The sequence below is a fragment of the Chionomys nivalis genome, chromosome 1 (assembly GCF_950005125.1).
Source record: "Chionomys nivalis chromosome 1, mChiNiv1.1, whole genome shotgun sequence".
NCBI lineage: Eukaryota > Metazoa > Chordata > Mammalia > Rodentia > Cricetidae > Chionomys > Chionomys nivalis.
In genome coordinates, this window is record NC_080086.1 from 78,670,354 (window position 1) to 78,683,039 (window position 12,686).

The following is a 12,686-nucleotide window of genomic DNA, read 5'->3' on the forward strand; positions in this document are numbered from 1 at the left end:
GTTTTGTCTTAATGTTAGACACCACTGGGAGGTACCTCAGCTCGGTTACGGTAGACATTAATTTTCAGCTGGAGTAGAGGCTGTGGATGCAGCCGCAGATCCTGCGGTGCTGAGCCCATCTCTGTAGCATGCTTCCTTACCCCAGGCAGTGATTGGCATCAAGGTTAATTATGAGACTCTGCTTTACAGTGTGTGGGTGCAGAATGAGGTGTTAAGTGTTCTAAAGTTCCCTGGGAGGTTCTGCTAGCCAGTCGGGATTGAGAACCTCTGTTCAGGGTCAGAGCCCCACCAGCCCCAGGAGCTGGTGCCATCGGAGGGCTCCTTAGGACAGCAGAATTTCAGCTCCCTGGGACACATTGTATCAGCTCTTCATTATTTAACAAGACCCTTTGATATGCATGAGATTAATGTTTGAGAAGCATTGGTTTAGAGACTCCTTACTTTGTCTGTCATGATTGTTTTTAAGACAGGGTCTCATACTGTAGCCCAGGCTGGCCTGGAACGTAGATATAGCCCAGGCTGGTTGAGAACTTGTGGCAGTTCTTCTGCCATTAGCCTCCTAAGTACTAGGATCCGAGGCATTACTGCCATGCCTAGCTAAGCTAACACATTTTAAGATTGTATCTAAAGCTGAAAACAAAAGCACACACAGAATATATGTATAAATGCAGAATTTTACTGTAGGTTATTGTAACTTAGTGTGTCTGGGACTAATGGTTTACTGTCCTTAAAGCACATCCCTTACATATGAGGAAACCTAGACTTATAGTCTGAGAATTTATCTGAAGTCAGTAACATTGGGATTTGTGCTGGGATATTTGACCTCAAAACCATGCTTAACTAGTCTTAGAACCAGAAGTGAACTTGCTTATATAGGCCCACATTTTCTCTGTAGTCCTATACTCTGAACTTGAGGCATCTGCAGTCTGTCAACACCTGTGTCCTGTCACAGCAGTTCTCTCCTGTGTTAGGTCTTTCCATGGCAGCATGCTGTGAGGTAGTTTGCTATGTTGGTGACATTGGTTTGCAGGCAAACTCTAGGTGATAGGCAGTGTCCACCAAGGTGCCTTACCTTTTTCTTTGTTGCTCCTGTCTCTGGGTTGAGGGTATGGAGGAGGGGAATGTCAATTTATAGGTTCTTAGCAGCCAGCTTTATGTACTTTCTAGCAGGTTTGCCTGATTTACAATTTTTGGACAGGAAAAAGACATTTGAGATTGGAGGGCATTTTCTTTTTCCTTGTAAGTGGCCACCTAAATCAGTTCCCCTTAAGTGGGTCTGGGGATTTAGCTCATGTGACAGGGTGTCTAGCATGTACAAAACCTTAAGTTTGATTCCAGACACCACATGAACTGGCGGTGGTGGTGCCCACCTATAGTGCCAGCACTCTTGAGGTAGAAGCAGGAGAGTCAGAAGTTCAGAGTCTTCCTTGGCTAAAGAGAAAATACGATGTTAGACTGAACTATGTGACAACACCCTACACACACACACACCCTACACACACACACACACACACACACACATACACACACATGGGGCGGGGGTGCAAAATGTTTGGTACTCCATTGTATTTCAAAGACTCCTTGACAGGAATTGAGGTTGCCAGAACTGTTTATTGACTCAGGTCTAGCCAAGGTTTTGACCCTTGCTGATGTTTAGTGGCCATTCTGCTGTCTCTGATCCTGGGCTGTGATCGTTTTCACACCTCTGTTTTTGGAGAGCAGATTATTAACCCAACCTTTCATGCTTTTGCAGGGAACCGGCAAGTGGTATGAATTACAAGACCTCCAGGTGACTGACATCCTGCCCCAGATGATCACATTGTCCGAGGCCTACATTCAGGTGGGTGTGGCCCAGTGGAATTGATGTAGAGTCTTGATTACAGGCCTGGGTGCTTCAGGAGTGCAAGGGGACCAGATTATGTGACCCCAGAAGTTAAACAGATTTTCAAAAAGGAAAAGTACAGAAGCCTGTAAGTCAGCAAGTGTGTTTGTGGCCTTTTGAGTTTAGCAGAGATCTGTAACTTAGTCCCAGGAGATCCAAAGCTGTCTTTTGACATTTGAGCATACCAGGCATGCACATGGTGCATACATAAGTGTAGACAAGACATTCATACACATTAAATAATAAATGAATCTGAAAAAGAATAAAGAAAAGAATGAACAAAAGTTGTGGGTGTGTGGAAACGTGAATGGGATGGAAGGGACTGTGTGGGGATTGTGCATCATTAGTGGGGAAGGCAGCGCATGTGACAGCGGGCAGGGCGGGGCGGCCTGCTGCCTGCAGCCTGCTCCCTGCTGCCTGCTCCCTGCTGCCTGCGGCCTGGCAGAGAATAGTTACATGATGGCTGACGCAGAGCTCATCATTGTTTTCATTTCTGACAGATTTGGAAGAGACGGGATAATGATGAAACCCACCAGCAGGGGGCTTGAACACCTTGTCTGGGGTTTCACCTCCAAGGGCTGAAGATGTTAAATGAAAATACTGAGGCTGTACTTTCACACGGACTGACTGAAGATTCCTGCCCCAGCTCAGTATCTGTGGGTCTGGCTGCGTCACCATCAAAGAGCCTGTCTGCCCGTGGTGTCCTGTGCTGTCCAGCGGTTCTCTGATCAGCACATTGCAGATGATACTCCTTCCCTTTCAGCACCAGCAGGCAGAACTCCTACAGATGTATGCCTTACTTGAATTGCTGCAAGTATCAGAGAACAGATAATTCCTTGGAAACATCAAGTCTTGAGATTCAACGAGTGAACATGAAGCTAACGGCATCTTTCTGTCTGTCATAGGTAGATGGTTTTCCTATAGTTCCTTCTCTCCTATGGGACTTTTGGAATGGATTAAATATCCTCCTGTTTTTAAACCTGCCTTTTGTTTTATGTACCTCATTTAGGCTTGCGAAGAGGTTTATTTTCCTTTGTAACTTACACACTTTCTGCCCTTTCTGCCATGCAGTCTGTCATCTTGTGGGCATCATTCTTTTCTCTTCCTGTCAGCTTGTGGGTGGTATGTCATTTGGAGTACATTTGTCTCTAAGTAACAAAATATCTCACTAAAAATGATAAACTCTTGTGCCTAACTAGAAGGCTAAAGGTGGGTAATTTCAGATTGCAGTGCCGCTTTGGAAGGCAGAGATGAAAGAACTAGAAAGCGCTGCTTACAGCGGTGCAGTTTTGAGCAGGTCTCAGCCAGAGCAGAGATTGACTGGCCAAGGAATTGGGTAGAAGCATCTTCTACCAAGCTCAGTCATTGACTCAATAACCTGGAGGATTTGAACTCTGGCAGGAGCACTGAAGCAAGTCTAAGATGTGGGAAAGGCACTGCAGCAGAAGGCAGTCAGTGGATTATGGTAGCTTCTCTTTGAATTTGTTTCCTTCTTCCCACCCTCCTTCTCTCCCTTCTTCCTTCCCTCCATCCCTCCCTCCCTTCTGACAGTCTTGCTCTGTAACCCAATTGGCCTCTAACTTACCATGCTCCTGTCTCCACCTTTGGAGTGCTGGGATTACAGGCTGCCACTCCCCTTCAACGGGTTCTGAACTGGGGTGCTTCTGCAGCTGTGGCCCATGTTTTGTTTGGTGTATTGTTTTACAGCTGATAGAAGCTGGAATGTCTCAGGTCCCTTCTCACTGTTCACCTCTTCCCCAGGCCATTTCAGCTGCACCTGTGGCTCTGTTTGCCACTCTGAGAGAGGGGACAGCTAGAAAGTCCTAACACCACACATCCCGGAATTCTTGGTCTTAAAGCCAGTCGCCCATTTGGTTTGCTTTTTGATGTCTTCAAATCAAATCAGACTTAGTTGGGAATGTAGTTCAGTTGGTGGAATACTTAATTCGACTAGCGTTCACCCTTGGTTTGATCTCTACCACCACATAAACCAGGCATGAAGGCTTGTGTTTGTAATCCCAGTATGTGGGAGACTAGGCAGGAGAACCACAGTCAAGGTCATTCTTAGGTACCTGAGATCCCATCGCAAACAGAACCCTGATCAGTTTTTCGGGAGTCATCCTTTCCTTTTCTTTTGGTCTGTGTGTGTGTGTGTGTGTGTGTGTCTGTCTGTCTGTCTGTCTGTCTGCCAGCCAGAGGAGGTCAGATATCCCACCATTATTCTCTGTCTCATTCTTTTGGGACAGGAATGAGCCTAGAGTTAGTCTTTGTACCAGCAAGCCCCCTTGATCCTCTTGCCTTCACCTTGAAACAGTGGTTTGTAGGTGAGCTTGTGTCCACAGAAACTCAGTCTTGATGCTTGTGGGGCAGGCACCTTTTCCCACCAAGCATCTCTCTAGCCCCCTCCTATCCTGTTACCAAGTCCTGTTTATTTTCTTTTGCATGTGTTTGTCTCTGCTCCCTCTCTCCCCATCGCCCTCCCTCCCTTTTTTTCTTTTCCTCTTTCCCTGTCCTAGTTGGGCTAGTGAAATGTTTTGGTGGGTAAAGGTTGCCAAGCCTGAGGACCTGACTTCAGTTGTTGGGACCCACGTGGAGAGAGCTGGCTCCTGCAGTTGTCCCATTCCTACACAGAGTGTTATTTTCAGGGATTTTTTGTTTTTGATTTTTTGAGACAGGGTTTCTGTGTCCTGGAACTCACTCTGTAGACCAGGCTGGCCTTGAACTCAGAGATCTGCCTGCTTCTGGCTCCCGAGTGCTGCGATTAAAAGCACACACCATCACCCCCAGCTCTTTTCACATTGCATTTATTTATGCGTTTGTATATGTGTCAGTGTGCACATGCCACAGCATGTGTATGAAGTTCAGAGGACAGCTTGCGGGAATTTGTTCTCTCTTAGCGTGTGGGTCCTTGCGTTTGAAATCAAGTCCTCAGACTTGGCAGCATGAGCCTTTACATGCGAGCTCAGAACTGATCTTAAAGCGGGTCTCAGCAGATCACTCCTCCCTCTCACTGACCGTCCACTTTGGCAGCTCTTTGTCTTCTACAGTAAAGACTGAAGGATTTTCCTCACTTCTAAGGTCATTTGTGTTTGTTTTGAATTCTGGACTCACTGACCTAGGATACAAAATGTCATGTGTTGATAAGCAATGACGTGGGTGCTTATTTTTATTTATTTTGGGAGACAGGGTCTCACTATGTAGCTTTGGCTGGGGTGGAATTTGATGGGTAGACTAGGCTGACCTTAAACTCACAAAAATCCACTTTGTTAGCATTCAGGTATTTATGCTGGCCTGCTTTCAGGAACCTAGCAGAACACATCAATAGCAGCCAAGACGGAGGAGAACTGTGGTTGCTCTGGCTGGCTCAGAACATGCTGTATAGTTCAGGTTAGCTTCAAATTTTCAGCAGTTGTCTTCCCCAGACTCCTCTAAGTGCTGGGATTACAGGCATGTGTCTATGCCAAGCCCTCAAACTTAAGTTCCAAAAGATAGGTTGTTTCTTTTGTCTCAGCCCTGGGGAGAGACTTGGCACTTAGGAAGTACTTAGTGTTTCTGGATCAGATTCACTGGTACTATGTTCTTGCTGCTGTCCTGAATGGTAATTTTTGTCTGCTTACTTTCCCAAGAAAGTGACATAGTATCACCTAAGCACTTGGGACCCACTTCTCAGAGTTTTCTATTTAATAGTCTAAGGCAGCGGGTCTCGACCCCTTTGGGGGTTGCCCCTTTCACAGGGATTGCCTAAGACCATGGGAAAACAGATGTTTACATTATAATTCATAACAGTAGCAAAGTTACAGTTACGAAGTAGCACCGAAAATAATTTTATAATTGGAGCCACCACAATATGACAAGCTATATTAAAGGGTTGCGGCATTAGGAAGGTTGAGAATCATTGGTCTCAGGTCTGTTGTGTCTTGCTACTAACCATGGCTGTCTGAACAGGTGCATACCCTTTGTGTTTCAGTCATGATCCCATCATGCAACTCCTTTTTTCCTAGACCTCAAATCCCAGAGTATGAACCATGGTGGGGAAGGGAGACTCATGCTTTCTTAGCAGGACCCTGCAGCTAGGTTGAGGAACATGGAAAACATCCTGTGCCAAAGATACATGATAGGAAGATCAGGTAGGACAGTAAATTATGAGTACTCCCAGATCTTTACTGTTACTACGGTAAGCAGAGTCAGTGAGATGGCTCAGTGTGAAAAGCCTTTGCAGCGCCCACCTGAGTCCAGTCAGTCCCCAAGTCCCACAGAAAGGTGTATGGAAAGAATTTACTCCACGATGTCTTGAGCTTCACATGCACACACAAACATGTGCACACTTCTCACACTTCACACACACATAAAAAAGATTTATTTTTCTTATTTTTGTATGTGTCTGTGTGTGGGTTTGTCCATGTGAGTGCAGATGGCTTCACAGGCCAGAGGTGTCAGAAACCCCTGGCGCTGGAGTTATGAGCAGTTGTAAGCCGGTGATGTAGGCACTGGGAATTGAACTCTGGAATTGTCCTCTGGAAGAGCAGTGCATGTTCTTAACTTCAGAGCTATATCTTTAGCCCATAAAATAACTTTTTTAAAAAGAGGAAAAGAATCACAATCAGGCAGAAAGCCCAGACACTTCAGAAAGGATAAATGCGAACAAACTGTAAGCATATAGATGTTTATTCAGTAATCAAAGCTGAAGAGCTGACTTGTTGATTAAAGAGTATTTGGTGCTCTTCACTGGGCCAGGGTTCCATTCCCAGGTCTTATAAGGCATCTTAGTACCGTCTATAACTCCATTTCCAGGTCATCCAATGTCCCCTTTCTGGACTTTGAAGGCATCAGACAGGCACATGTGCAGTGAACATACATGCAGGCAGAATACATGTGCATAAAATTAAAAAAAAGCCAGGTGGTGGCGGCACACACCTTTAATTCCAGGATTTAGGAGGCAGAGGCAGGCGGATCTCTGTGAGTTCGAAACCAGCCAGGGCTGCAAGAGCTAGTTTCAGGACAGGCTCCAAAGCTACAGGAAAGCTCTGTCTCAAAAAACCAAAAAAAAAAAAATTTTTTTTAAATTATTTTAAAAATGCTAATTACACGAGGGCCTTGTGTGTCCCAACCTAACCTCAAACTTAACCTAGAGCTGAGAATGACCTTGAACTTCTACCTCTACCTCTGAAGTGCTGAGAATCACAGGCCATCACATCTGGTTCATGCAGTGCTAGGCACTGAACCCAGAATTTGGCAATCTCTTTACAGGATGAGATACATGAGGAGGCCAGCCTGGCTTCCTGCCTCCCTGTTCCAGGCAGGGTCTTACTCTAGCTCAGTCTGTCCTAAAACTCATTATGTAACCCAGGCTGGAGTGCAGGGATTATGGACTTGCACCACCGTGTTTTCATTTATCTTTTAGTAAAAATGTAAAGGATTGCTAATCCTCAGACTTATGGAAAATGGAAGAGATACTTGCAGTTGGGCTGGAAGTAGGTACCGCCTGTGCAGAGCATCAACTCAACAGGAAGCCTGTGTTAAAATACAAACGTGCAGACTTTTGCCCCACAACTATGCATCTTGAAATTGATTCTAAGGAAGCGATCGGGACTTAGGAACAGATGTAAGAAGATGTAACTGGGAAGACAGCCCCTCCATAGCAGGCCTTGCTCTTCAGGCCAGGCTGGACTGATTCCAAAGCGCCAGGATCACAGATGCGTATAGTCTGTCTGACGAGAATCTTTACTCTTTTTTTCTTATTGTTAGTAATTATTTAAAAGGAAAATTATTAGAAAAAATGTTGGCTAGAGAGATGGCTCAGCAGGAGAGAAAGGCACATGCCATCTAGACCAGACCGAGTTGTGCATGGAAGGAGAGGACCGACTCACGTACGTTCTCTGGCTGCTACTTTTGCACTGTGGTGCACGTATGTCCCCCTCCCACACTAAGTAAATGTAACTGAGAGCAGTTTGAACGTGATCAGCAGTGGTGGTAAACACCTGCCTGTGTTGACTGGGAAGGCTGGGGATGAGTTCAGTGGAGGAGCACTTGCCTGGCAGCACCAGACCCTGTGTTTCCCTCTAAGTGCTCCTCTGACTTCCATATGCACACACACTCATACACTCATGCACATGCACACTACCCACACAAAGGAACACAAACATGCATATAATAATGAACACATTGGTGTGTGTACACGCACACACACAACTCAATGTGGTGGCACATGCCTCCAATCCTAACTCTTGGGAGGCAGAGGATCATGAGTTAAGGACCATGGTACAATGGTAAAACCTACTTCAAAAACCAAACAAAAATGCCAAGTTGCTGGGTTGTTTGGGGCTTTTGGTGCTGGGGAACCGAACCCAGCCTTGTGTTAGGCAAATGTTCTGCCTGCCACTGAGGCACACACCCAGTCCTGGCAAGGTGGAAGGAAGCAGTGCACACCGCAGAACAACCTGGGTACGAGTCATATTCATTCTCCCCAGTAAATCTGTATAATTTTGCATATGTGCACATAAAAGGTTTCAGTAGTGTATAATGAAATGCCTTGTGTTGGGGCTGGAGAGATGGCTCAGCAGTTAAGAGCACTGGCTGTTTTTCCAGAGCACCTGGGTTCAAATCCTATCACCTATATGGTAGCTTACAACCATCAATAACTTCACAACCAAAGGCTCTGATGACCTCTTCTGGCCTTTGTGAGCACCAAACACACATGGTTCACAGACATATCTAAGGAAAAAAATACCAATAGAAAATAATTAAAACAATTTTTAAAATGGCTTGTGTTGTCTGTTTAAAATTTAGTCATTTGGTACTGGCATGAGAACAGACAGGAGGACCAATGGAACAGAATAGAAGACCTGGTTATCAATCCACACATCTTCCAACACCTGATATTTGATAAAGAAGCAAAAAATATCAAATGAAAAAAAGCATATTTAACAAGTGGTGCTGGCATAACTGGACGTCAACATGTAGAAAAATGAAAATAGACCCATATCTATCACTATGCATAAAACTCAAATACAAATGGATCAAAGACCTCAACAAAAAGCCAGCCACACCAAATCTTACAGAAGAGAAAGTGGGATGTACACTTGAATGCATTGGCACAGGGAACCACTTTCTAAATATAACCCCAGCAGCACAGACACTGAGAGAAACAATAAATGGGACCTCCTGAAACTGAAAAGCTTCTGTAAAGCAAAGGACATGGTCAACAAGACAAAACGACAGCCTACAGAATGGGAAAAGATCTTCACTAACCCCACATCAGACAGAGGTCTGATCTCCAAAATATACAAAGAACTCAAGAAATTGGACACCAAAAGATCACATAATCCAATAAAAAAAATGGAGTACAGACCTAAACAGAGAACTCTCAACAGAGGAATCTAAAATGGCTGAAAGACACTTAAGGAAATGTTCAACATCCTTAGTCATCAGAGAAATGCAAATCAAAACAACTCTGAGATTCTATCTTACATCTGTAATGGCCAAGATCAAAAACACTGATGACAACTTATCCTGGAGAGGTTGTGGGGAAAAGGGAACACTTCTGCATTGTTGGTGGGAATGCAAGCTGGTACAGCTCCTTTGGATGTCAGTGTTGCAATTTCTCAGAAAGTTAGGAAACAACCTTCCTCAAGACCCAACAATACCACTTTTGGGTATATATCCAAAGGATGCTCAATCATGCCACAAGGACATGTGCTCAACTATGTTCATAGCAGCATTGTTTGTCATAGCCAGAACCTGGAAACAACCTAAATTTCTGTCGACGGAAGAATGGATAAGGAAAATGTGGTAAATTTACACATGGAATACTACACAGCAGAAAAAAAATAATTTTGAATTTTGCAGGCAAATGGATGGAGCTAGAGAACATCATATTGAGTGAGGTAACCCAGACACAGAAAGACAATTATCACATGTACTCACTCATAGGTGGTTTTTAAACATAAAGAAAGCCAGCCTACAAACCATAATCCCAGAGAACTTAGACGACAATGTGGACACTAAGAGAGACTTTCATAGATATATTCTACATGGGAAGTAGAAAGTATAAAAAGACAAGATCTCCTGAGTAAGTTGGGAGCATGGAGACCTTGGGGGAGGATTGAAGGGGAGAAGGGAAAGACAGGGAGGGGAGCAAAGAAAAATGTAGAGCTCAATAAATATCAATTAAACAAAATTTAGTCATTTATCATGAGGCCATAGATGAAATTGTATTTCTCAGTAAATGAGAATTGGCTCAGTGAACCTCCAAACCGTATTATTTTCATCTGGAAGTAACTCATGGTCTTTCTTTGTAGCCATGGCTGTCTTGGAACTCACTGTGTAGACTAGGCTGGCCTTGAACTCTCAGATCTGCCTGTCTCTGGAATGCTTGGACTAAAGGCTACACTTGGCTCAGTTCCTTGTTATTATTTAGCCTTTCATAGTGACTGGCCATTTAATCTTCCCCTTTCCCTGGAAGTAGCTTATACTTTGTCTTGTCCTGAGCAGAGCTCTTCTCTCCCTCCCGCTCCTCCTCTCCTCGTCTTTCTCTGGTCCTGGTGTTTCCTCAGAGGTACCACTTGTCTGGACTGGTGGTTACTTTTCTGTGCTGGCATTGCCAAGTAAATTCTGACCTTTGGGCATGGGCTGTGATTGCTCTTGCATCAAACCATGACAGGGCTCTCTCTGCTGCCCCCATTCCCTCTTTTTGTGTAATTTCAAAGGATTGAAGGCATAGAAGATGCATTGAAGCTCAAAGACAATTTGTGGGTGTCAGTCCTCTCCTTCCACCACATGGTTCCCAAGGATCAAACTCGGTTCATTGTCCATGGCAGCACATGCTTTTACCTACCGACCTGGTTTTCTTTCTATTGCTGTAACAAAGACAGTGACCAAAAGCAGCTTGGAAAAGAAGGCTTTATTTATTTGGCTTACACAACCTGATCACAGTTCATTAAGGGAAGTCAAGGTAGAGACTAAAGCAAGCGGCCATGGAGGAGTACTGCCTACTGGCTTGCTCCCTGTGGCTCACTCATCCTGTTCTCTTGTACAACCCAAGGCTCCCTGCTAAAGAGTAGCACCACCCACAGAGAGCCAGGTCCTTCATAATCAAGATTTCCTCCACAGACTTGCTTATAGGCCAATCTGATGGAGGCAATTCTTCAATTGAGAGTCCTTCCCAGGTGACCCTAGCTGTGTCAAGTTAACTGAAAGCCAGCCAGCACACCCACTACGCCATCCTGTGGCCCTCACAGCGCTCTTTTGTGTTTATTATTTTCGCAGTGTTGAAGATTGAGCCTAGGGCATCATACATGGAATGCAACGGCTTTAACTACTAAGCTACAGCGTTGCTGCTTTTTTATTTTTGAGATAAGGTTTCATTAAGTTGCTGCAAGCTTGCCTTGTACTTGCTAAAGAGCCTAGGCAAGGCCTTGAATCTATAATCCTGCCTAGGTCTCTGAGTTCCTCCTTTCCTTTCTTGAGGCTGTGATGGAGGCAGGATTCCCTGGTTGTAGAGAACTGATCCCTCCTGGGACTTCTTTCCAATATATATTATACATATAACATTTTATACACTCTCTCTCTCTCTCTCTCTCTCTCTCTCTCTCTATATATATATATATATATATATATATATATATATATATATATATATATACACACAGATTGATTAGATTGACTCACACAATAAGTATGGATTAGGCAGTCCAAAAATGACTGTCTGCAGACTGGAGAGGTTGAGCTGAGCATCTTGTAGCTGCCCAGTCTGTGAAACTGGGTGCCTTGTTAGTCCCAATCTGGCCTTGGAAGCCTGGACGATCCTGGAGAGCTGCTGGTCTGAAGTCCACAAAGCCAAAACAGTTCCTTTCAGTGAAGGATAGTGGCAGCGGTCACAGCAGAAACAGAGTTGATGCATTCGCCAGCCAGGAGTGAAAGCAGCCAGGCAAAAATAGCTGCGATCTCCCTTCAGGCTCTCATCCTCATGCTTTGGCTCATATTCCCAACCCAGCTACATCTCTGCTTTTTAAAGGTAAAATATCCCCATTTCCTTCCGTTGCCTGAGTGCAGTAATGAAATCAGTGACTTTTAATCTGCTGTACATTTATGAAATACCTATTGTAAAGTTTAAGTTTAGAGGCCAAGGATTTGCATGTCATCTGCTGTCTCAGAGCAGGGTGAGCAGAAAGTTTGCACTGGTGCTTGGGTGGTGGGTGGAGCCAGAGTGTCTGGAGTGCGGGAAGAACTAAGTATACTGTCGGAATATGCATGTGGTCACAGTGCCTCCCTTGGGGTTGGTAAGATTGAATGTCATGGGTCTGTTTTTGTTTGTAGTTTCTAGATTTTCTTTAACAAATGTAGTTTTTTGTAATTAGAAACATGGCAAAAGTTTACATACATACATACATACACACACACACACACACACACATATGAAAATGAATGGAATTTATGCCCTGGCAATGCTGAAGCATGCATGGGCAGCCCATATATGGCGGTTCTGCTGAAGTTGTCCATGTATTGGGTTTCATGGTCTAAGTTGATGAAGACGACACACACCACACACACACACACACTTTTTTTTTTTTTCGAGACAGGGTTTCTCTGTAGCTTTGGGGCCTGCCCTGGAACTAGCTCTGTAGACCAGGCTGGCCTCTAACTCATGGAGATTCACCTGCCTCTGCCTCCAAAGTGCTGGGATTAAAGGCGTGTGCCACCACTGCCCGGCCACACATATATATGTATGTATATGTATACACACACACACACACACACATCTGGCATTTAGATTTTTAACACTGAAGATTGAATTTTTTAGATTCAC

General features: G+C 44.5%; 1 protein-coding gene across 2 annotated transcripts in view; it reads left to right on the top strand.

Annotated features, from left to right (window-relative positions):
• Usp39 (ubiquitin specific peptidase 39) overlaps window positions 1-2,859 on the top strand; it is a 30,292-nt gene extending 27,433 nt beyond the window's left edge. The window contains exons 12-13 of one of the 2 annotated variants that reach the window (XM_057770564.1): window positions 1,754-1,840; window positions 2,383-2,859. In XM_057770564.1, the coding sequence (XP_057626547.1) occupies window positions 1,754-1,840; window positions 2,383-2,430 (135 nt within the window). In that variant the 3' untranslated portion in view covers window positions 2,431-2,859. The remainder of the gene's footprint in view (window positions 1-1,753; window positions 1,841-2,382) is intronic. The other variant, XM_057770572.1, reaches the window with a different exon arrangement.
• Window positions 2,860-12,686: the final 9,827 nt, after the last annotated feature.